Source organism: Pelobates fuscus, chromosome 7 (genome assembly GCF_036172605.1).
Source record: "Pelobates fuscus isolate aPelFus1 chromosome 7, aPelFus1.pri, whole genome shotgun sequence".
Classification (NCBI taxonomy): domain Eukaryota; kingdom Metazoa; phylum Chordata; class Amphibia; order Anura; family Pelobatidae; genus Pelobates; species Pelobates fuscus.
Window position 1 is genome coordinate 83,447,927 of NC_086323.1, and position 25,524 is coordinate 83,473,450.

Consider the following 25,524-nt stretch of genomic DNA (forward strand, 5'->3'; position numbering starts at 1 on the left):
AGATTGCCATTTTGGTCAAATTTGGATTAATGACTTAATTTTGCAATGACTACTTTTTTATATTAATCCACTAGTACAATCTGTAGTGTTGATACAGTCTTTGAAAATCCAGCCAGAGCAAGTCTTGGACAGAAATAATGCTTTATAAAATATAATAATTTACCTCATAGATTCTAAACTTTTACCTTATGTATATGTGTGTGAGTAAAAACAAAACGTTTCTATAAGTTTATTTTAGCCTTTTAGTAAATAAAGTAATAATGTATTCTTAGTCACAATAATATACATTTTTTATTTATTTATTTTTTAAGTGTTAGACAGAGCAATGGTCTGCATCCCCTCCAGCTGTGGAGAGTAAGCAGAGTTTACACTGCTTTCCACTTGTAGTGTAAGAGGCAATGTCATTGGATGAAGGGCTGGCTTAGATCCAGGGTGAAACCTCTATATACTTCTGTAAAGAGGAGACTGTTTCAGATTGAGAGCCTGAGAGTGCTTCAGAGAGAACTATAGACAGCTTCTATCAGATAAACAGACAGCGTCTACTAAAGCCAGAGACTGCCTATAACAGAGAGTGCATTTCTCAGAAAGCCAAGCATTTCCCTTCAGTAAGAGGCAGAGGCAGCTTCTGCTAGGAAAAAGAGAAAGCTAATATCACTTACTTTTCAAGGATCAACAGCAACCAGCAAAAGCCAAAATGTGCAAAGGATTAGCTGCCCTGCCCCACACCTGCCTGGAGAGGTGAGATACCTGGTATTACTATGTAGTACTGTATAGTAACTCAGAACAGCATTCTGATAACTGCCATGCCATGATTATTGTGGGAGTCCATTATTCTGCTAGGCATGTGTGCTTGCCTGTCCAGGATGCTTTCTATCTGTACAAACTCTGAACAAATCAATAATTCTGTATTTAGTATTTAGTCATTAAAAGGAGACCATAGATCAGGCTAGAATCATGATTGCAGTCTGACTGAAATATGACACCCACTGTTCCAATTATATATATATATATTTATATATTACCTTTTATGCTGTTGGCTGTGATGTTTAAGTGACACTTTACCCGTTATAATGTAGCATATTAGATCCAGTGTGTGATTAGTGAGAAATCTTGCATACTCAGCAATATTAGCTTGTCTCTTTTTTCAATTTGTGGATTTTTTTAATTGAAGAAAGCTCACCATCTAAAAAACAGCAAACATATATATGTTGTCAAAAATCTATTTATGACTCCTTCAATAAATATTTGAGATGGATTAAATTTTAAAGACTATTACAAGATTTTGTGGTGAGTTATTCAGATTGAAAAGGAAATGCAATGTTTGTGTATTCAATTACTTTATTATATGAACAAGGCATGTTGTATAACATTATATGCTCTTAATATTATATTTGTAAATGAACGCTGCTTGTGCAATAATATAATATTGTAACAAACTACATGATAACATTACACAAGTTATAAAGCATTCAAAAGGATATCAGCTGTAGGCAAAATGTTTTATTTTGAGAAAGAATAAAATGTCTCATGTTTCTCGCCTTGTGATGTGTTTGGTAAAGATATGGCTGCACTTTTTGGTTTGATTGTCTTAGTCACCTGGACCAGTGGTTTTTAACCTCCTTTTAGCTAAGGATCAAGTAATATATGTTTCTAACCAAACATATCCAATATCAACAGATATATGTCCAAAATTAATATATCATATCAAATACAATTCTGGCTTTATCAGAAGTACTTTATTGTTTTCTCTAGCCAAAGGCGGATACTCTGAATTATGGTACTTGGATAAAGAAACTCATTTTGACTTCCCAAGAGTCACACCATCTAGAACAGTGGTTCCCAAACTGGACCTCAAGTATCCCCTAACACTCCTGGATTTAGGGATTACCCAGTTGTGTCTAAGGTGTTTTTAGGAAAAAAAAAAACACACTTTAGACACAACTATTTAATCCCTACATCCTGGATTGGTAGGGGGTACTTGAGGACTAGGTTGGGAACCCCCTGATCTAGAGTATACATCCCAAATCAATTACTTGGTTATTGATTAATCTTGAATATTTGGAAATTCAAACAGAGATTGCAAATTTTAAGGAAAGAGTTGCTAAATTTGAAGTCGATGTAGCTGTATTTCTAGAGCTCCTATTTTAATCAAACTTGCGATTATTATTATTAATAATAGCATTTATATAGCGCCAACATAGTCCAGATCTCGTATTACCATGGTGAATTCTTGATAACTCACATTTTAGTGAATAACCTTGTTAGGGATCATACTAATTGCAACATTTAGGCAAAAGTAACAGATTTGGAAGCAAATATACCCCTCACCTATGGTCACATCTCGACTTTTATAGCCTAAAATTGTTGTTTTTGTCACTTCATTAGTGATTATATTCCTGAGTGTTTTGGCACATAGAATAAAACAAGCATTTATCATTATCAGATAACTATATTTAGTTGGCTAAATCAACCATGGAAATGCATTAGGAGGACAGGAGAACCCCTTCCAGAATAATAAAATATCTACCTGCTGAAAGGTTGTACCTGGAGGAAACAGGATGTAACCCTGCATTGCATATGTTTATAGTAATACGCAAAAATGGATATGTCTAATGTATTTTGGAAGATGGTTTTAAGTGGTTGTGGTTTTGATTAAAATCATTCTGATTTCAGATGAAATAGTGCTTTAACTAAACAGTGAGCAATAACCGGTTAACAATGAACCTGAAAAATAAGCAAGTTGTAAAAAATGTTCAGCTGGGCCAGATTAATCATGTTTATGAGCTATGAAAGTTCTGAGAACGGCAACGAACGTGGTTATTCTGACCTAAATATTTTAAAACTCGAGTTCTTTTGTAACTTTTTAAATTAACACAAGGTTACTCATAAGGCAGTTAGAACAGAATGTTAAAGTAACATCATAAAAAACATACTAATGCAACTTTAATAAATGGTGAAAACAGGGAAACTCTGAAACTACAGATGATGTGAACAATAAAACCCACTAGTTCACTTATATATGTTGTGTGAGGTATAGACTGTTAGGGAAAAACATAGGGAAAAAGTGAAAGTTGTATTCTTAGCACTACACTTCTCTCGTGCCCCCTCCCTCCTAAAGGCTACCCAGCATTAAAAGGGTTAAAAAAACTCTTTATATATTTACCCGACCCCTGTGCCGTTTGCTCTTGGCGCTAGGTTGGCGCTAGGTCAGCGCTCTGCTTCCTCTGATGTCAAGCGGTAGGGGGCCCTAATGTACATGAGCCACGAGTGCCGCAAACGCATTAGGCCACCCCAATAAGAAAACATTGAATCTATGTTTTCCTATGGGGATTTAGCAGTGCCTATAGTGTCCTTTTAAAAGAAATATTCTCAGAGTCAGCCATTTTTCCAATTCGGACAATTTTCCCTTAAAATTTGATTCATCTTGAATTCTAACTTTGGCTACTTTTAGCCGTGACTGTACAGAAAATAGACCTGTATACACATACAAAAACTTTTTTTTCTGTTTATATTTGTAAGTTGGAGTACACTTTTATGATAATTATTTTGCATACTGCAGATAAATGTGTTTGTACTTTTAAGAATAAGGTCACAATGTTAATACTTACAAAACTAAAAAAAAAAAAACAGAGATTTCTGTTTTTGCTTGTGTGCAAGCATTTGTGTTATTGCAGTCTCAGACATTCAATAAGGCAACTTAGAGAGTCAGCAACAAAATATTTGTCCTCATTTAGGCTTTGTAAACGAGCTATAACCTTGTGTTTTATAGAGTACAAAGCTAAGATAAGGTTTTTTAGAATTAAATCCACATGCACTTACACCAAGATCATTAACACTGAATACCTGCTCTTGAGCAATATTTAGGCTAAAAAATAACATGGAGGGGAGGGCGGGAGGGTCTGTTCACTAAACTGACTGTTGTGGTAAGTAACTAACCTATCTACAAACATTTAGTTCTAAATAATCAAATTGGAAAAAACTATTGTAGGAAAGAGTTCTGCAGCTAATTTATATTTCGCATTATTTTTTTGCAACTCATTTATTTTTATCAATTTTTTTTGTGTTGGTTGTTAATATAATATTGCTCACATTTTAGTGAATTAGGCCCAATGGCCAATAGTTTTGGTAATAGGTGGATACGAATGGGATACGAATGTCCAGATACAGTATAAAAACAAATATTGAGAATAACTGGAGCCTCTATAATTTCCTTCCATTCCCCTTTCATGGTTTAATGTCCATCAATAAGTTATACCTGACTGCACTCTGGATAAGGTTGCCACATTACCAGTGCTTATAAAAAAATACTTGTTTGCTTTTTACGACTCTCCCTGAGTAAAACTGAAATGTTGCCAACCTTGCATAGACATTTAAGTGGCACCAGCATTTGCAAACTGAGACCTAAAGTGTTTGAATGTTTGTTCATTAACAAATAATAACTAAACTGGTCCTGGTGTTGGACTACAACTCTAATAATTCTCTGTAAGGCTTGTATTAGTAGAGAATTGCAAGAGTTGTAGTCTAACAATATTTCCAGTGCCCATGCTGGACACCCTGGTATGTAATTAGAGTAAGTATACACAGGACGGGGGTGAGGATTTTTGAATCCCCTTTGTGTGTCTTTCATTTCCCTGTGTAGTCATTTGTCCCAGCTTGTTTCTCTTTATCTCACTCTTTTGCACTCTAGTCTTGCCTATTCATTATCTTCTATGTCCACCACAAACCACCGTAATTGTATGCTCCTTCTCAGCAATATTATCCTTTTCATCATCACAATAAGCCAGTTTCCTAACCCAGTCTCTTTATATCCATTACCTCTTTCCTTATCTCACTTTATCTCTCTCTCTTTCTATACCAGTATCTTTTTACTCCATCTGTTTAAGTCTCCATTGCCTGTTGTTTATATATAAGGTTTTCCTCGTACTTCGTCTCTATCACCTAGTTTATCATTCCTCTCTCAAATGTTCTTTGTTCTCCTTTGCTTCCTTCTCCATGTATTTCCCCTGGTTTTAGCATCCTTCTCAAATGTATCTATCCTTCTTTCCCACCTGAGTCATCTGTCCTTCTCTACCTCATGCTCTGAACTTTTTCCTCTCATTCTTGCCACAGACTCTTCCTCAACTTCTTTACCCTAATCACCTCCTCGAATTTTACCTGTGATTTCTTCTCCCCTTTTTTGCATAACCATGTGCTCTGTCTTTGTCCACTGAATTTGCATTTTTGGATCTCAATTATTAAAGCATTTATTATAAGTAAAAATTGTAAGAATTTCGGGGTACTCCACTGACCCTCCATGCCTTTATTTCAGTGTGGTTGATGCAGAGTCTATGCCAGCTTTTCATGCTTGGCAACAGCAGCTGTATAGAGCCCTGTTATAACTAATTGACATGTAAACTTAATAAAATACATATGTAGAACCAATGATGTCTCTGTTATGGAACCACACAGCACCATTAAAATAATAGAACATACAGAAAAGTTTTTTGCATATGTAACAAAGTAAAGCAAAAAAAATATCCTTATTTCTTAAATGAGAACTGTCACCATCCAGAATTGCAAAAACGTATCTTTAATTAACATCTATATTTATCAAATATGTGTTTAAGAGCTATGAAATATAAAATTAAATGCAACTTTTTTCAACTACATTGGGGATTCTTTCCTCTTCTGTGTTAAATCAAAAAACTTTGCTTAACATGGCACTGACATTTTTATTTTTATTTTAAAGGAACCTTCAAGGCACTATAACAACTCCATCAGAATTAAGTTGTTATGGTGCCAAGAGGTTTCTTCCCCTGCTCACTATAGAGGGTTAGCTTGTTCTCAAATGGTTATTCCCGAAAGTCTTTGTTCCAGTGATGAATCTCCCTGCCTCTCTGTCCTTTCCATTTACTAAAAATCGCTAACTGGAAAGCTCTTGTAGAATTGGACAGCAGCGCCGCTGATTGGCTGAAATCGGTTAGCAGATGCTCTCAGCCAATCAGTGAATTCCCATTCATAAAACTGGCTTGAAAAGAAACGTACATTTTTTCAAGTCAGTATTGCGAAAGGCTGAGAGTTTCAACGCTGGACAAGGACTTTGTGATAAAACCATTCGAGAATGGTATAACACCATAAGGTGATTTTACATGCATGCCTAAGAGAGAGCAGAACATTTTATTTCCGGTCACCTCAATCTAAGAAAAAGTAAGATGGAAGTACAGAGAAAAAAGAACTGAAGGAACCAGAAAACCATCAAATATGATGTGTTAATTGGGTACCAGGGTCAAAAAGAGCACAGGGGAGCATCAGGTGGGATAGAGGAAGAGATGCCTCGGCTGGGGAATGAGGGATCCATAAAGTGACAGAGCTGCTTTATGCATGACTAAACAAGGAGATGTACTCATGCTGTCCCAGACAAGAATGATTTCCTCCTGGTAACATGGTGTATTTGATCCCCTGTTGAACGTTTGCCCACTGACAAAGAAATGATCATCTATAATTTTAACTAAAATAAAATCAAGAAAACGCATGTCAAAAAAGTTATAAATTGATTGATTGAAATAAGTATTTGACCCTTTCGACTTAGTACTCTGTGGCAAAACCCTTGTTGGCAATCACAGAGGTCAGATGTTTCTTGTAGTTGGCAACCAGGTTTGCACAAATCTCTGGAGGGATTTTGTTCCATTCCTCTTTGTAGATCCTCTCCAATTCATTAAGGTTTCGAGGCTGACGTTTGGCAACTCGAACCTTCAGCTCCCTCCACAGATTTTCTATGGGTTTAAGGTCTGGAGATTGGCTAGAGCCACTCCACTAGTGCTTCTTCTTGAGCCACTCCTTTGTTGCCTTGGCTGTGTGTTTTGGGTCATTGTCATGCTAGAATACCCATCCACAACCCATTTTCAATGCCCTGGCTGAGGGAAGAAGGTTCTCACTCAAGATTTGACGGTACATGGCCCCGTCCATTGTCCCTTTGATGCAGCGCATTTGTCCTGTCCCCTTAGCAAAAAACACCCCAAAACATAATTTTTCCAAGCAAGTGTTTGACGGTGGGGATGGTGATCTTGGGCTCATAGGCAGCATTCCTCCTCCTCCAAACACGGCGAGTTGAGTTGATGTCAAAGAGCCTGATTTTGGTCTCTTCTGACCACAACACGTTTACCCAGTTCTCCTCTGAATCATTCAGATGCTCATTGGTAAACTTTAGATGGGCCTGTACATGTGCTTCCTTAAGCAGGAGGCACTGCAGGATTTCAGTCCTTCACTGCATAGTGTGTAACCAATTATTTTCTGAGTGACTATCGTCCCAGCTGCCTTAAGATCATTAACAAGATCCTCCCATGTGATTCTGGGCTGATTCCTTGCCATTCTCATGATCATTGAAACTTCATGAGATGAGATCTTGCATGGAGCACCAGACCGAGGGAGACTGACAGTTATTTTGTGTTTCTTCCATTTGCGAATAATCGCACCAACTGTTGTCATCTTCTCACCAAGCAGCTTGGTAATGATCTTGTAGCCCATCCCAGCCTTGTGTAGGTCTACAAGAGTTGTGGTGGGGAAAAAAGTGTGGATGAAACCCCCTACCACCTTAAGTATAGTTATTGCATTGCTAAACACAAATACACAATGTGTGTATTTGTGTTTAGCAATGCATTAACTATATTATATTGCTAAACATGCTAATCATGCCCTTTGCCTATCTGTTTTATATTATGTAGGTAGTTATTGAATATGCTATGGGTGTGAACTGGTGTGATATGGGCATTTAGTGTTTGCTGGTTTTGATGTGGGTGCTCTCTATAATATGGTAATAATGTAAGCAAACAAAAAAAGACATAGGTAGGACATGGGCTTTAAAATGAATTGCTTGCAAGGGAGATCGGAGTGTGTGTTATTTAGGGCAGTAAAAAAACACAGGGTACTTTCACACTGGGTGACAGAAGACTTCCATTCCCTTTGTGTCTTCATCTCACCTAATACCTTTTCCACTCAGTGTCCCTTGACCCCTTTTATCTGCTTCACCTCACATATACTTCTATTTACTTTTCACAGTCCTCTTTTTGCACCCTGTCAATCTCCTCTATCTCCTGCCAATATCAACTGCCATCTTCATGCTATGTACCCAGTGTGGCACTGTGACCGCCAACCCATTGCAACTCTTGCAACAGTGTCCTTCCAACCCAATGGTAGTGGTTGACCACCAATATGGCTTGGGAGTAACAGAAACCTATTCCAATTTCTGTATATACTTCATTCCCTGCTTCTGCTTTCTCAGTCACATTATTATAATACTGACTGAAGTCAATATCTGTAACTCTCTATAGGAACAAAACTCACTAGTAGACTGATAACTGAAACTTCTTTGTCTTGTAAGGAATTTTGATGCACAATTGTTATTGGAGTATGTCAGGCCCCCATTTTGAAATTATTTGTTAATATTGAACACCATAAACCAAAACTTAGAGCAGAAAAATATTTCTTTAATGTGCCAATAAAGCCTGACTTTACATCCAGCAAGCTATGTGTAATCTCCTGTAACTGTTTGATTATAGTTTAACAGTAGGGCACAGGCTTTCCATATATCATGTAGTATGTCAGCTATTTGCTGTAACAAGATTAATTTTGAAGTTTCAGCCAAGCTGGGATTACATATCACGCACTAAGTGTTTGGTTTTGACACAGTCACGAAACGTTTGGGGACAGGAATAGTTATATAGCATATTTAGATATATAGAATAGTTATAGGGAGCTATTTTACGAACAGGTTGGGCAGGAATTAAGATATATTAAGCAGGGGAATTACAGAGGAGAGCTAAGTAAAGCAGTTAGTCAATGATACAGGAGTGTATATAGTTTCAATTAAGTGAGTGTTTTAGTGTGTAATTATCAAAATTATAAGATGAGATGTAAAGGGATCATTTGCATAGTGACTGAGCCATGTTAATGGATAATTATATCCTAAGACAAATTAGAAATAATTATTTTCAGTAAAATATATTATTAAACTAAATTTATTATTTGATATGTACTGCAGTTAAATTATTAAATATGTTATTTATTTCTGTTTAAGTTATGACAGTGTATCTGAGGTCTAAGCGATCTTTAGCTTTACAGTTTATAATTGATTGAAAGCACAGCATTAGCAAAAGGTAAATTACAGAAAAGCTGCAGTCGGAAACAACAAAATGAGTAACTGCAAATGTTTTGTTTTTTTATTTTGACCATTTTTGTTGAACGTTTTGATCTGAGTGCATCAGAAGGAATGGTACCATGAAATACAACATTCCTTCTTTTCTGTTTTGAGTATTATTTCCCTCTAAGGAATGGGTACAAGCTGAGCAAAGTAAAAACAAGTGGAATCCCGTAGATAAACAAAAAATACTTACCACGATCGTGCAAAAATTCCATAAACTTTTAAATCATCGGCTGCATAAATGACTTATTAACAGCTACCGTGACGCATTCAACTAAACCCTATATAGGACATCTGTTATACAATATTGAGTTTATCCGCAGGCCCCAATGAATTTGAAAGTATTTTGTTCCCATTCATATTTGCTTTCAGACAACACATTTACCTTGTCTAATGCTGTTTCCTTGATGAATTCCAACCAGCCTTTGCTTCTAATTAAAATTGCCCTTCTTTTCAAACTACTGAAGAGGCCCAGAAAAGGATTTTCTACAGAAGGTATGTGCGTGTGTCTGCTATCATGTGCACATATTAAATTGCCCAAGCCAGGAGAATGCAGTAAGGTCTGATAGCGACTTACTGCCCCCGGCCACTAAAAAGAAAGAATGGACCATTAGCTTGAACTGTGTATCTAATCATAGGTCAGCTCTGTGGAGTGATTCTCATTCTAAGTGTTTTTGGATTCTAGTTTATTTTTATACTTCGTGCCCCTGCTCACACTCATATTTCAGTCAAAAGGTTTTTAGGGCACAATGTTCACAATTTCAACAACCATAACTATGTGTGTTTTGCCATGCAGTTGTATTTTATATGTGTTCTAACCTTGACCTTTATTTTTTTATTAATTTAAAAAAAAGTGTCTTTCCTTAAAGTACCGCTGATATTAAATATAATATGGTAGAATATATCAAATGTAATTTTCAAAAATGAATAAAGCTTCAGAGAACAATGGGTATTAAAACCCTAGGGATGATAAACAAAAACCCCGTTTTTGTTTAACCCCTTAAGGACCAAACTTCTGGAATAAAAGGGAATCATGACATGTCACACATGTCATGTGTCCTTAAGGGGTTAAATGTAATTTTCATTTTGTTGTATTAAAAAAAGCAGGAAAGTTTTCATCGTAGTCTCTCCAGTTGCCTTTATAATACACACCATGCGAATTCAGGCAACTATTTTGGGCTGAATGTCTATCGTTCCATTGTGATACTGATGTGTCTCACTTGCCTTGGGGCCCCAGAGGAACCAAAACACATGACTAAATTGCAGCATAGTACTGTGGTATTAAAATGGCATTGTATGCGCAGGGCTAATCTTAATATCTCTTTGGTGCTAACTGTCACACATAGGGGTCAGTTCACTGAATGCTGAACAGCAGATGACAGGTGTTTGGTGGTCAAAATTTGGCTGTTTTAACAGAATGTAAATTTGGTTGACAAACTTGATTGCTTCATCCTACTTCGTGCTTCAACTCAGATGCAGTTTGGTCATCTACTGACATCAGCAGAACTACATATAACATGGCTACTCAAGAACACCCTAATTACTATCATACACAGACCAGGTGAATTGCACCTATATCTGTAAGCCCACACAGCCATAAGTCAACCTTCCCCAACCCCCTTAAACCTATAATGGCACAAACCTAATGCCCAGTAATATTTCAGTACTGACCATTTCCCACATTTCGTTTTAACATTATAGTGCACTAAAATGTTTGAGGCACATCAAGCTATTCTGTGACTTGTAAGATAGTATTATCTTATGCTTCTAGGTTTAGTGGGCACCAAATGTCATGGGATTACTAATGTACAATGCTCCTGCAGTGCTCCTGCAGTACCGGCCTGTAAATATACATATAAAATATTAGCTAATCCAATGCTTTTTTTCTATGGGGAAGCATTGGGGGCATCAATGTATTCCAATGGAGAGTGTTTGGCATCCCTATAGGCTGGCAAACATCTGTCATTTAAAGATGGCAGGTCCACAGAAAGGTGGCTGTCTGAGTGACTTTCACTAGAGGTGTCCGTAGGTCACTATATAAATACTGCCTTTTCTCAGAAGCTGTATTAAGTGGTGGTGCTGGTGGTTAGAGTGTGCCTTTAATTAGGTTTTGTACTAATGTGCACCTGCCATGAGAATTTTAAATTGATGCTAGATAAACTGAGGGTGAAAAAGCAGAAGTTAGCTCTTACACCTGTGTATTATTCATTTTGTGCACTTTTCTTAAAATGTGGCTGTTAATCCTGTAATGACCGAGGCCATGTGTTGCCTTATATGTTACTCTTGTGCACAAAGCACCCTTTCTATGGTTTTATGTCAGTTATTTACTTACAAGATACAGTAAATAAGAAAGATTGTTATAAATTACTTTTTAGTTTAATAAATTATTAATAAGTCATCTTCAATTCTTCAGAAAAGCCCACACCCCTAGCCACACCCCAAAATTAAGCTTCCTTTTTTGACCATTTGAAATGATGGGTGGTATGCAGAACATTAATATCTATGCTTCAGAGATACTTTATTTTTTTGGAGAGTATCTGATAGGGATGTAACAAAACTTAACCAGTAGCACTGTTACATGTTCTAGAGGGGATTTTACCAATGCATTGTAATCCCTGCATTAGATCTTAGAGAAAAATGATTAACAGGATAGACCTTATAATCAGTGGGTGGCGCGCTGAATAATAGACAGGCAGATATTAGCTTACCCCTCTGTATGGTAATATAAATCTCAATGTCGAGTGATACATAAAAGAGAAAAAAACATAAAACAAATCTAGTCCAGATGGTATTTGCAATATACTAGATGCAAATTAAATAAAGGTAGACACACTCACAGTACTAAAATCCACTATTTATTAATATAAAATCAAAAGTGAGTAAAAATACATAAAAGCAAAATAAAAAGGAACTTATCAGTCTATGGTAGTACAGTCCTTGTATGCCAAAACGCGTTTCACTGTGAAAGCTTCTACAGTTGGCTGTGATGTTGGCTGTGATGATCACAGCCAACTGAAGAAGCTTTCACAGCGAAACAAGTTCACCACTGCCTTTAACGTCTAGTAAAATCTTGCACAACTTGTAAATCACAAACAATTTAGGTAATTGCCATAGTTACTACCCCAGGACAGAGTTCTAATTAACCCAAAAGGCACATAAAAACAAAAACAAACATTAAATTAAATTACATATATGTGCTCCATTAATAGAAGATAGACATGTGCCAATAATAGCATTTATGGGTCCGATGAGTGGTCCCCTACAACTTCTTTCCACTGAGGGCTATAGGATGAAGGATAATTATATCGGGGGCAGAAAACATCCAGTTTCCTATCTCTCTAATTTGAAGAAATGGTGCCAAGAGATGCTGTGTCTTCTGGCCCCAAAGGGGTTAATTACTGCAAAAGGAGTGAACTCCTTTATTGATAAATAGGCCAGGAGATGCCCAGCCTCTTGGTCCCGTAATTAATACCCTAAGAAGCTAGGGTTCCCCATGCACCTAGCTGCTTTCCTATGTATGTTCCTACCTTCCCCATACTAACATTTAATTGAAAAAGCCACCAAAATGGCCTCATTGGGGTTTCTTAGTGTCTCCTGCTCTCTGGTCGGTATACCTGTTTTTATATGGGTTTTGGGATTCTTTTTCTAAGCCCTTTCTATTGCATCTTGAATGTTTTACCTGGTAACATTTTGCAACTTACATGGATATGAGTTGGTAACATCTCTTATTGTGCTGTTAGCAAAAAATTACAAATCTCGTCAGCTGGGAATTATCAGTCACTAATGGCAGGATTTTGCTGTGTGGGAATAGGCGTTACTCAGTAACATTAGTAGCCATTTTAGCAAGGAGTGACTGTTCAGTAAACTTACCAACAAAATAGAAACAAGCCCTTAAAATGAAAAAATCTTCCATGCTCAGATTTTACATATGATGTAGCATGTAAGCTCATCGAGCAGGGCCATTAACCCCCTCTGTTCCTGTACGTCCAGTTGTCTGATCTCAATTATGTGTCTGTTAGTCCACCCATTGTACAGCGCTACGGAATTTGTTGGCGCTATATAAACAATAAAATAATAATAATAAAAATTATTATTATTATTTAATAAAAATAATAATTGTAAAAATTCCTATATTTGTATGTCCTGTACCTTTCTATATTTGGAATGAAAACAATCTTCAATTTTCATTACTATTAACTGGCTATTTGTAACAACAATAATAATAATAATTATAATAATAATAATTTAAAAGAAAAGCAATGCTAAGGAGTATAAAATATACCAATACGGTGTAATACATCCACATTTATACTAAATATATTTAACGTCTTATGTGTTTTCTTTTCTAACAATTTAAACAAGGGAGGCAAAAAAAAACCCCAAGCAGATATTTTGACTTAGAGTCGAACATTAATGGCTTTAATTTCTCTTGTTGTATGAAACACTTTTCTTCTGACACCTTTTTCCTCGGGCAAACAGCTTATTTCCAGAAAATACTTGTTTTCTCAGGATAATGAATAATTAAATATTAAAATATGTGGCTTTTCTGTGTTTCCATAGAAGCCAGTGGAAAATAAAGGCATTAAGATATTTTTTGGAACTGCACAAACTTATTCTCAAATCGGATCTATTTTGCACTTTGGCTGAATTTAATTATTTTTAAGGTGAAAATGACTAGCGTGGCTGAACTGAAAGCAGTGGCGGAACTACCGGGTGGCCCATACACTAAGGGCTACCCGATAGATATTACTGCTGAACAGGGGTGCTGTGACCCTGTAAGATCGCGACTGGGCCCAATAGTATTGGACGCCAATCACATCCTCCTGCTGAGCGGGAGGGTGGAGGCAAAGGCAGCATGGGGAAGAGTAGCAGAAATGAGCTGCTGCAGACACTCACTCCTATCAGCCTCAGTAAGCAGCAGCAGGACCATGAGCAAGCCACCCTACTGGACACAAAAGGTATGTCAACAGGATGGTGGCTGCAAATATAAAAAATATGACATGTATGTCAGATTGTGTGTGTATATCTGTGTAAAGGTGTGTGTCAATGTGTATATCCGAGTTTGTTCCTCAATGTGTGTGTCTGTGTATGTGTATGTACATTGTGGGAGTTGTACGACAGATGGTGATCTACCTTTTGCCCACTCTTGCACAAGAGGGGACCCATTGATGGAAAGTAAGTGGACTAAGAATTTTTCCAGTTCAGCTATTTTGAATTTAAATTTGAATTCACTTTGAATTCTCACTTTAGTGAATAACACTCTACATGTAAAAAATGCATAGCTATGGGGTTATTTTAAACGTATGCGTATTTATTTTCACTTGAAAGAAGACTAGCTGTGATCCTGATGCATGTGATAGCGGATTAGTATGTAAGCATAAATGTGTTTCAGTCCATGATTTTGCGATTACCCAGTTGTGTTCCGATTGGAATATTCATAAATTCTCAACTATTTAACCACTTAACCATGAAGACTGGTTTGTAAGCACTGTAATGGATGCTATTTTACTGTGGACTTCTTTGGGGACAGGGCACTCACAACCTTTTGGTCCTGTTTATCGAAAAAATTGTCTACACAATGTACGGCACTGATGAATATGCAGACCTCTTATGGAATGATGATTATAATAAAGGAGAACTGGGACCTATAAAATGATGTACACAAATGAAAATGGAATACATTCATGAGTAATTTTATAGTTAGCAAGGGAAAATCTTCTGTCCAAATAAAAGAGATAATACAAATCACTTCACGCATATAATCTTAGTGCGTCTAGATATATATATATATACCAAGACGTAGAGAGATAATGTGAGAAAGATAAGATTTAAAAGCCTAACAAACAGTGTCTAAATATCAGAGGCGTAGTTAGCAAAATCTTATCTTTCTCACATTATCTCTCTACGTCTTGGTATATATATATCTAGACGCACTAAGATTATATACGTGAAATGATCACTTTGTATTTCATTCACTATTAAAAGTTATATTTTAGAGTATATTTGTTTAGGCAGTGTTCTTCCTCCTTTCTCTTCAACCACACGTGTATTTAGGGTTAACCCCTTCACTGCCTTGATACTTTACTTTTATACTAGGCTTTCACCGCATTAACTTTTAATACAAATCACTGTTTAGTAGATGTATACCCTAATAAAAACATGCAAGAATTTAAGTATGCATTATTTCAATTGGAGTATATCTAAAAATCGCTTGCAAAAGCGGCAGTTCTCTTGTCTGCTGCATTTGCAAGGCCTCCCCTTCTTCCTCAGCCCAGACTTACTGCTCAATGAGAAGTCTTTGCAAGGCAGGTGTTCTGAGCAATTGCTGCGTCTTGCATTTAGCTCCACTGAGCTATACAACCAGGAAATAACAGGTCCCATTGTCTGATTGAAAGATTGTAACAAGGTTAATTTAGAAAAGTTACATTTATATTGACAACTACACTTTTTATAAAGTTCTTTAAGGGACTGGATTGTCCCTTTAAGTTGTGTTTGCTAACTTTTTTAGGAAAACATCTTTGATTCTGAAACATAATTCAGAGTCTAATCTTCGGAAAGCAGCAATAACAGTGGCAGCATTGTTAAGTTTTAATGAGATTGATTTGGAGAAAGTTTTTTGGCAGAAACACAAATTCTTCCATTTGATTATACATCTAGCCTTCCGATGAATCATTAATAGGTGTTTGTTCAATGGCTGTCTGTACATTTTGCCACTGATCTGCACAGGCTAGCAAAGTAGGTCAAATACGGCAATGAATGTAATAAAAGTAAGCTCAAACTACTGTTAGGATACCAGAATTATATTGTTTTCAAGTGGTGTGGTACTCTTTTCTGTACCATATTCTACGGTAAGATAAGCTCAGCTCACTGTGCCACATTTAGAGCTGAGATGATGGATTTGTGGTTCAGTATACCATGTTTATAAGTAAGGTCTTTCTACTTGCTGTTCAACATTATGAGGCACGTAAGAGGAACACCATGGGCATCATGTATCATTCCATCTTTTATTTCATTGTTACGTTGCATTTCACATTGAAAGTGGAGGTGACTCTCAGTACCTTATCGCTTTTAGAGATCATTCTGTGACAAATTCTTAGCTGATAACCTTTTTTTGTCAATGTCACATTGATCGAGTAAATCCCTTTCTTTATCTTACCACTTTTTAAGCGGATACTTTGTATCTAATGTTAAATTCAGAGGAGATGTCGTCTCTTTGTCCCATTTCACATTCACTGTGAAGGTTCATTACATTGGATGTTATATTCAGAGACAATTAGAGGGAAGGTCTCTTGGCATCTCACGCCACATTCAGACTGGATGCCCCATTGTGTCCATGTCAAATTCAAAGTAGTCTCTCTGCCCATGTTGTATTCAGTGGAAGTCTCTTGCTACATGTCATCATCAGAGGAGAAGACCATTTGCCCAATGTGCAATACAATGCATCCATTTAGGAAGATAAGATCTTATTCCTATTTTAAATAAAGTTAAGTCCATATGCTCCATATTAAATACAGGTATTGCTACCCAATATCATATTCAATGAAAAGTGCCTCTATCACCTTGTCAAACTGTTGAGACATTCACCTACTCCCTTATCACAAAATATTGTTCTCTATTTTTCATATCACATTCAGAGGAAAGCTCCCATTGTGTCTTATGTCGTAATTTGGCGTATTCATTAATAGGCCATTTACACACTGATAGATGTTGCCTAGGATCTTGTATAAATGTTATTTTGCTAGATTGTTTGTAGGAAAGCTCTACACCAGCTGTGTGCATGCTAATGTGATGCTAATTTTAGAAATTATTCGATTAAATTAACTGGCATAAAATAGCCTAGATGTGTTCATTTCATGGGATTTCTTGGCCAGCAAAGACAAGAGAAGCTTAATTATGATAACTATAACTAAACAATTGCTGCCTCTAATTTTCCTTTTTTTTAATTTTACTGACTGCAGTAAAAGCCCGGAAGGCTAAAATTATTTCATTAAATTGTTACAAAAAGACTGGGTTATAAATATTAAGAAAACAACTTTTACTACTTTACTTTACTTTTACTATACCACAGGTGATAATTTATTATTGTTAACTTAGTATATAAACATAAGAAGCAGACAAGCTAGAAAGGCCCTAGTAAGGTAAGAAGACCCCTTCCCCCATTGCCTACAAGGTAACTATTAGCACACTTCTCTCCAGGAAGACAACCACTTAACACCTTATGTGTCCACAAGGGGGCTCTTCACTCCCATTATCTTTTGTTTCAAAAACCTCCATCTTTTTTTTTTTTCTTACCCTTCTATATAATGTCATTCCTGCTTTTCCTCCCACCTCTTAATCTACTGCTGGTCTCACCCTATCGGAAGACATCTGAAGATCCCCAACTTCCTTTTCTGCTAGAGAAAAACATCATACTTCCCCTGCAAAAAAAGTGTGTGTATATTGCATTTCTACAAATGAACAGAAAGTACCAAAGTGTGAACTTACATAAGCTTCGCCCATTGTCAAGTTTTGTCCTCTTGACTATACAAAAGAAAATTTTAGTTTTATGTATTTTATAAGCACATGGAGTTATATTGAAACATATTTAAAAAGTGTATGTTTTGTGACATAGCCACTTTAACTTGCTCATCACTTGTGAGCAACTGGCCTTTTCTCTTCTAGTTTTCCTCCCTGCAGTCTGAGGGTTCACTTATGTTAAAAGGACACCATGTGCCACCTTTCAAAATTTAAATCGAAGCATCAAAGATGGAAAAAAAGCTGTAGAACTTATCTGAGTTCAATTATTTATTTATTTAATTATGGCTATTTTAGCCAAAATAGTGCAAACTGATTACCAACTTAACACGACTCATTGTTTAGTAAATAAACTATTTGGCCAGTTAGAGATTTACTTAAATGATAATTGTCAAAAATTCAAAAGAGAATTCTATGTATATTTCAAATTTAGAGCCAGAGTATCTGAACTAAAAACAGGATACGTCAGTGTTTAGGGGATGTCCAAAACACGCATATATTATATTTTTTACTGCGCCGCACTTGTTTTGGAGGTGGGGCACATCCTGTCTGTTGTTACTATTATTGTGGGTTTTGAGGAGTACTCACAGCTGCTATACCACCAAATAATAATTTTGCTGAATAATTTTGCACAATAAGCACCACTTTATTTACACATTTTTCTTTAAAGGACCACTATAGTGCCAGGAAAACATACTCATTTTCCTGGCACTATAGTGCCCTGAGGGTGCCCCTACCCTCAGGGACCCCCTCCCGCCGGGCTCTGGGGAGAGTAAAGGGTTAAAACTTACCTCTACTACAGCGCCGGGCGGGGAGCTCTCCTCCTCCTCTCCGCCTCCGATCCTCCCTTTCAGCTGAATGCGCATGCGCGGCAAGAGCTACGCGCGCATTCAGCCGGTTTCATAGGAAAGCATTTACAATGCTTTCCTATGGACGCTTGCGTGCTCTCACTGTGATTTTCACAGTGAGAATCACGCAAGCGCCTCTAGCGTCTGTTAATGAGACAGCCACTAGAGGATTTGGAGGCTGGATTAACCCTATTATAAACATAGCAGTTTCTCTGAAACTGCTATGTTTATAAAACAAAGGGTTAATCCTAGAGGGATCTGGCACCCAGACCACTTCATTAAGCTGACGTGGTCTGGGTGCCTAGAGTGGTCCTTTAACTATCTGAACCTTCTAGCCAAACTGAAGAATTGTTTCCTGTTTGAAAGGAAATGTACTTATTTGGGACTTTAAATCCTGTCATCCTCTCCCTGTGAATGATGGGACTTGTAATCTGCCTGACTTCTGTCTCTGTTAGCCTCACCGGTACAGGAGAGGAGGTACGTGCAGTGGTCATCATCACTCCTAAGAACTGGGGACAGTTTAAGTGCTGTTGGCATCATGTACCACACTCCTCATGCAATTATATCTAACAGATGGTGGTTGCTTAGGAGATATGACGCACATGAATGCATGTTGTTAAGAAGAATTGTTACTTAGCACAGGATCTGCAGTTTTTTGCACAGAATTTTTTGTGAATGGAAATACAGTCTACAATTAAATGTCCATTAATACAGTAGAACAATGTAAAGGCATTAGTAGCAATTGGTTAAACCTTTAATAAGTACCAGTTCTAATTGTCCTGCTCTTTACCCCTCTGTACATCTCCTCTCATAATGTACAATGATAATTGCACCATTGGTTAAACTTAACACTCCCTTTAGGGAAGAATAAATACAGTCTATTCGATATCTTCTTTGTTACAAGTGTTGTTATTTATTTTTTTCTGCACTAGGTTTGTGGATCCACATTCATTAGTATATCCCTGGGAAGTTTTATAAATGAATAATAAAAAATCTAAAATACTTTTACAGTGTTATCCTATGAGCATTGGTGAATAATTGTTCCACTGTCCTCCCTGTACTTGAAAACTAAATTACTTTATGATGTTGTGAAAGTGAAAGAACCTGGAAGGATTTAGGTGGGTCCAGATAAGAAGTGAGGAGAGCTACACTGTTCATTCCCAACAATATGTCGAACTGGTAATATGCTACTGTGTCTAGCAGGGCCCAAACAGTTTAGATTTTGGTGGGACAGTGCTGATTTCAGGGTCCTGTCCTGCCATTTCTATTTAGACCCGTAGTTTAATATTTTTTGATAAGCTCTTTAAATGGTTTTATATATTTGGATAAACTTTTACAATTACTTTTTCAAAATATCAAAATATCAAAAAGATATAATGTATAAAAAAAATCAATGTATCATAAATTATTAAAATATTACAAAATGTTAATATTTTTCATAATATTAATTTCAAAAGTTTATACAAAATATGAAATCAACCAGGAAATTGTCCCCGGGCAGCACAAAATGAGGGCTTCATTTTCATCTCTAGGACCCTCCATAAGTGCCTTCTGCCCAGTCCTGCAGGTTGGCGACTGTCCAGAAAGGCCCTTTCAAGTAGCTGTTGTTAAGGTATCCTTAATGCATGTTGTTTTTTTGTGCATACGGTTTTCAAAAAGTTTTTTTTATCTGCAGGGAAGCAGTGGACTATTGCAATAATTGAAAAACACAGGTTGGTGGCCAGCCAGGAAGGCTACTTCAGTAAACCCACTTTGCGCATTGCCATTCATGTGACTGACCCCCTCTAAGTGCCACCCACCCGTCCCCATTCTCATACCTCCTAATATTGAGAGGTATCACAAAGATGAGTGTAGACCTAGGGCATCACATGACCTTTCTGTTCAAAATATTAGTGCAATTTATTTTCCATGCCTTCCTCACACCCTAGTGTAAATACAAAAACCCACTGTTGTTCTTCCTCCTCACAGCAGTAAAGATGATTATCATCACAAGCAACTGAAAATCCTCAGTAAATCCTAAACAGGAATAGATCCTTAAGACCGAATACTACCACTCCCTAGAGGAGCTTGAATAGTCCTCATTAGGTTTTTATCAAAAGTTTGTTCACATATGGCAACCCTGGACTAATTTTCTTCAATCATAATCAAGAGGGGCAGAATGTGACTAACAGGGAAGGAGGGAGGGAAGCGTGGGGATAGTTAGAGCCTAAGAGACTGGGAGGAAATTCAAAACAGTAGTGTGGAGATAACTATTTAGGTTACATCATCCATGGTTCTAAATGTCGACAAATATGTTAACCTATTTCACAGCAGCCCTTCTGATATATATGTCAATATAGAAATAACTATGGTCTAATTGAATACCTATCTCCTGAATTGTTCCTGTTGTTTAAACAACTAAGTTTAACACTATTTTGATGATGTCTACGACTGTCTATGTTTACTTACCTTCTTTGATACACCTTTATTTTGTTACTTAAAAAGGCACTGTCACTGTCTGGGGACTTTGCATAGTTTGCAAAAATTGCCAATAGTGACATCGCAGTGGCCCAGAAGGGGGAGGGGGGACGGCGGGGGGAGACAGATGCAATGGTGAGTTCTACTTACCTGAGCCTGGTTTTACAGCAGGTACTCTTCTGCTCTTGGAGCTTCAGCTTACAAGATGTAATACCACATACTACAAACAAACTATAAAAATCTATACTAATATGTATTTTCTGATGTTTATATGCTATAATGCTAATAATTTGCATTGGAAAATAAAAATAAAAGGAAGTCAAATTTTGTAAAAATATTAGTGCAAAATATATTAAGGAGTCTGATTTGAAATCAGTAAACTGGGGGATGGGGGTGCTTAAATATATTTTTATGTTTTAGCTGATCTTTCTCAGAATTTCCTTTTGGACTGACAAAAGCCATAATCCAGTCCCCCTTCCAGCTTTGTACCTGTTCTAGTTTTCAGTACATGTTTTGCATCACAGATTGGATGTTTATAGAACAAAGTATTTTTATCAAAATATTTTTCCTCTGATATTTTGGGTGTCTGGTTACTAGCTGTAAGCAATTTTAGGATATCTTATATTTCTACCATATGACTTCAATTTGTAATGATGATGTTGAAAGATTACACATTTCTTGCACATTGGCCAAATGACTAAAAAGTGATACAATGGGTTAATTTAAAACAGAGGGAAGTGAATGCAGCCCAAAAGTCTGCTAACCATACAAAATATTTTTTTTTATAAATGTGTGCAAAAAAAAAGTTGCAATATTTGATCAATCTGTTTACTCGTTTCTCAGTTCAATCCCCTCTCCTCTCCCATTTACAAAGCTGCCGCACAGAATTTCTTATGAATTGTTCCAGTAATAAATTACGATTATATATCCTTGTAAAGTGTCCCAGACGTCTGAATCCTCATTCTTTTGTGCAAACTTCCATCTAAAGTCTTTTTTACTGAAAGAGATGATTTGCCAATCTCTCCACATCTACTTGTCTGACATTCCTGAATAATATGTTCATGAGCCCCTTCAACAATCAAATGATATCACAACTTTCTGCAACATTACACACTGTGTTCCAGCACAGAAAAAAAACAGTTTTTTGTTTTTATGTAAAGAGTTCTTCATAAGTCACAAGCTTCACAATCAAAACAATTCCCACATGACAAGAAGCATTCCGACTCACTGGAACCTACGTGCAGAAACGTACAACCTAAAATAGTGAGCTATATCAAAGTAAATGGCTCTTAAAGGGGAACTATCACAATATGTTAACTGTATGCAATATCATATGTTTCTATATAATCCTTTTGCAAAGTTATATTGGCAATAGCCCTGCCCTTTTGTTTAAAGTATATTAAGAATGTTGTTCCCTCTTCCACTCTTGCTGGGTCCCCCAGTACATATTAGGCTGCTGTTAGTAACAATTTAATTGCTGTTTTTGTGTACTCAAAAAAAAAACCAAAAAAAAAAACCAGCAGTTCACAGTGGAGGAGCAACCAGTATTAAATGCTCTATTAGTTAAACTAAATGACAATGTCCTTTATACAGTTGCATTTATTAATATATGGCACATCTTAAAATTAATGATGACAATTGTTATAGTTCTCCTTTAAATTGGAATCTGATACAGTGTCTGTGTTGGACAGTGCCAATAACATATTTACTAATGTATTAATAGTTAATTGAGCAGGCGTCATTGATCCACTTCATATGTGCTTCTGACATCACTCACGTTTTCCCTAATAACCCACATGGCATTGCTCTGTGGAAAAAAGACTCTGGCCATCTGTTCAAAGTGCCAGTTATATGACCCCCACCCTAAGCCAATATACATTGACCTAAAGGGCCACTACAGGCCCCTAAACAATTTTAGCTTGCTGAAAAGCTTTATGTATGTAGAGTGTGCCCTTTTTTAAATTGTGCAAACAGTGTTGACAACTTTATAAATTAACCTGGCTACACCCCCTTGGCTTTCAAGCAGACAGCAGGTAAGTTTACATCCTGGTTTCATTAGCTCAGTAGAGCTAAACTCAACGTGCAGAAATTGCCAAGAGCACCTGTCTTGCAAAGACTTCTCATTGAACTGCTTTGAAAGTCTCTAATTGGACAGTCACAGAAAGTCTGGGCGAAGGAAGAAGAGGAAGCCTTGCAAAAGCAGCAGACAAGATAAATGTAGGTTTTGCAAGCTGTTTTTAGATATAGCCCCAATGAAAAAAATGCATAATTAAACGCATGCAAGTTTTCATTTGAGGTATATCTACTAAACAGTACTTTTTATTTAATTTGTATTTGGGTAGTGGAGTGCTTATTTAAGCCCCATGACAAAATGTCACCTTATACCACGATAATTGTCTAGAATTCAAAGTGAATTTACAGTTTCAAGGTCAGAATTTCAGACCTGGAAGAATAGCTGCCTTGAAGAATTTTTGCAGTTTACTTGGTCTCTAAATTTGAAATTCACTTCGAGCTGCCTTTAAATTCCCAACAATTCTTACATTTTGGTAAATAACCATTCTGAATTAATCTTTAAATTAATTCAGAATATCATATGAACCTATATTTATCAACTCTGCACCTGCTTTACTAACCTTGCACCCTCATCATAAAAGCCCAAACTTACAGCATTAAACCCCTGCACCCAAACCAATATGCCACACTCTGGTGCTGGGGTAGTTGACTCTGGGCAATGGGAATGAAAGACAGTATCTTACTACACCTAAAATGTTAACAAACTGTATGGCATGATTTTCCTGTCCTTGTTATTGTCCAGGGAGTAGTTGGTAAAATAAAGGACATTCTTTTGAGAAGCGTTTGATCTGTGTACTTCCTTTTACAGCAATGTACAGACTGGGTGGCACGACTAGGGATAAAGGAAGCTCTGTTCATAACAACATCTGACTGTCTATTGTGTCTTGTCTACCCAAATCTCAAGGCATGCACATGTTTAACATTATATTAGAGGCTCACAAATAACTGCCCCATTGCTTAATGCTCTTCGTGAAAGAAGTGATATCAAGTGACAGACACACGTAACAAGTCAAAACTAGAAAATAAACATTTCTCCAGAAAGAAACTGTTTCTTGTTAATAGTCATTTTTCTTGTCTTTCATTGTTGTAAAAATGTATCCTATTGTCATAATTTATTACTGTTATTCTGTATGAGTTTTTGACCACTGTTGGTAAATGTTAAAAGAAAATGATGTCATGTTTTTCAGCAGCAATGACATGAGTAACAGTTTATAACTGATTTAGGGAGACCTATGTAAAAACACAAAACATCTAAATTTTGCAGTAAAGCAATAAAAGTGGGAATTCTAATCTCAAGTAAAATTATTTTAATATGAGTCTGTAAACTAAAAATGAACGTTGGGTAGATCAGGCGCAAATACATCGAGTAAATCATATATCATAGAGATACACAATGTGTTCAGTGTAAAATACTGAGCTTTACCCACCATACCTTGTTCCCACGCCGCCCTTTTTCTATCTTCCTGTAACACCCAACTCTTCAAATAACACCCAATTGTGGTCTATCCTCTGCTTCTACCAGTCTTATTTGATTTGCCCTGTGCATGATTTGCCTTTCATCTGCCCTGAATCACAAAATAGCACATGCATTGTGGTTGCTATGGACAGAGAGAAGAGGGATTGCCTGTGGGTGGTCTCTTCTGCTTTCATTTATCAATTAATTATTTGGCAATGTCCAACAAATAGTTTAAAAAATATGAATTTTGAAATAGCTTGTCTCCCGAGCATAACTGCTAACACAATGTCTATTCAAAGTCGTATGCTCATTTAAAGAGCATAAGTAAACAATGGAGTATCTTTTAAAGCACTACTCCAAAGGACTAAACTCAGCATCAGCTGGATTAAAAAAAAAACTTTTTAGTTTACTGTGGGCACAGGCAGTAATCTTAATGTACTTTTAAACACTTTACAAATAAAGGTCATTATTCAATAGACCATGGAAATGATTCTTGTCACTTTTTTTTAAATGACTCACTCAGTGACAATGGTTTTAAATAGCCCAATGTTTTAAAATGTTTACAAGACAAATGGGCACTTACCATGATCTAACATGCCCTTATTATTTAATAAAAATCGGGTTTTGTCCATTTGGTGTTTTGTTCAGATTAATTTTGTCCACATGATCATTTCCGGAAAAGAGATTCAGACTAACCAAATCGCGAGAAAATGTGCATTTTTGTGTACAGCAAAATATATACATAATATAAATATACTGAGAGGTGCATTTATGTATCTTTTGGAAGAAGTAACAAGGAAATAGAAGGAGCAGTAAAAAAAAAATAATGAATATATTTATTAAGTTTATATATATATATATATATATATATATATATATATATATATATATATATATATGTATATATGTATAAACTTTTATTTATTCCTTCTTTATCCCTCTATTTGTCACTTCTCACTTAATCTGAGAATAAAATAAACATTTAGTGGCTTTCCCATAAC

The 25,524-nt window shown here is 36.4% G+C and overlaps 1 protein-coding gene across 1 annotated transcript in view; it reads left to right on the forward strand.

The window, feature by feature from the left end:
* Nucleotides 1-457: 457 nt before the first annotated feature.
* RGS5 (regulator of G protein signaling 5) overlaps nucleotides 458-25,524 on the forward strand; it is a 114,514-nt gene continuing 89,447 nt past the window's right edge. Inside the window, exon 1 of the mRNA XM_063426147.1 lies at nucleotides 458-738. Coding sequence (XP_063282217.1) covers nucleotides 695-738 — 44 coding nt within the window. The 5' untranslated portion in view covers nucleotides 458-694. The remainder of the gene's footprint in view (nucleotides 739-25,524) is intronic.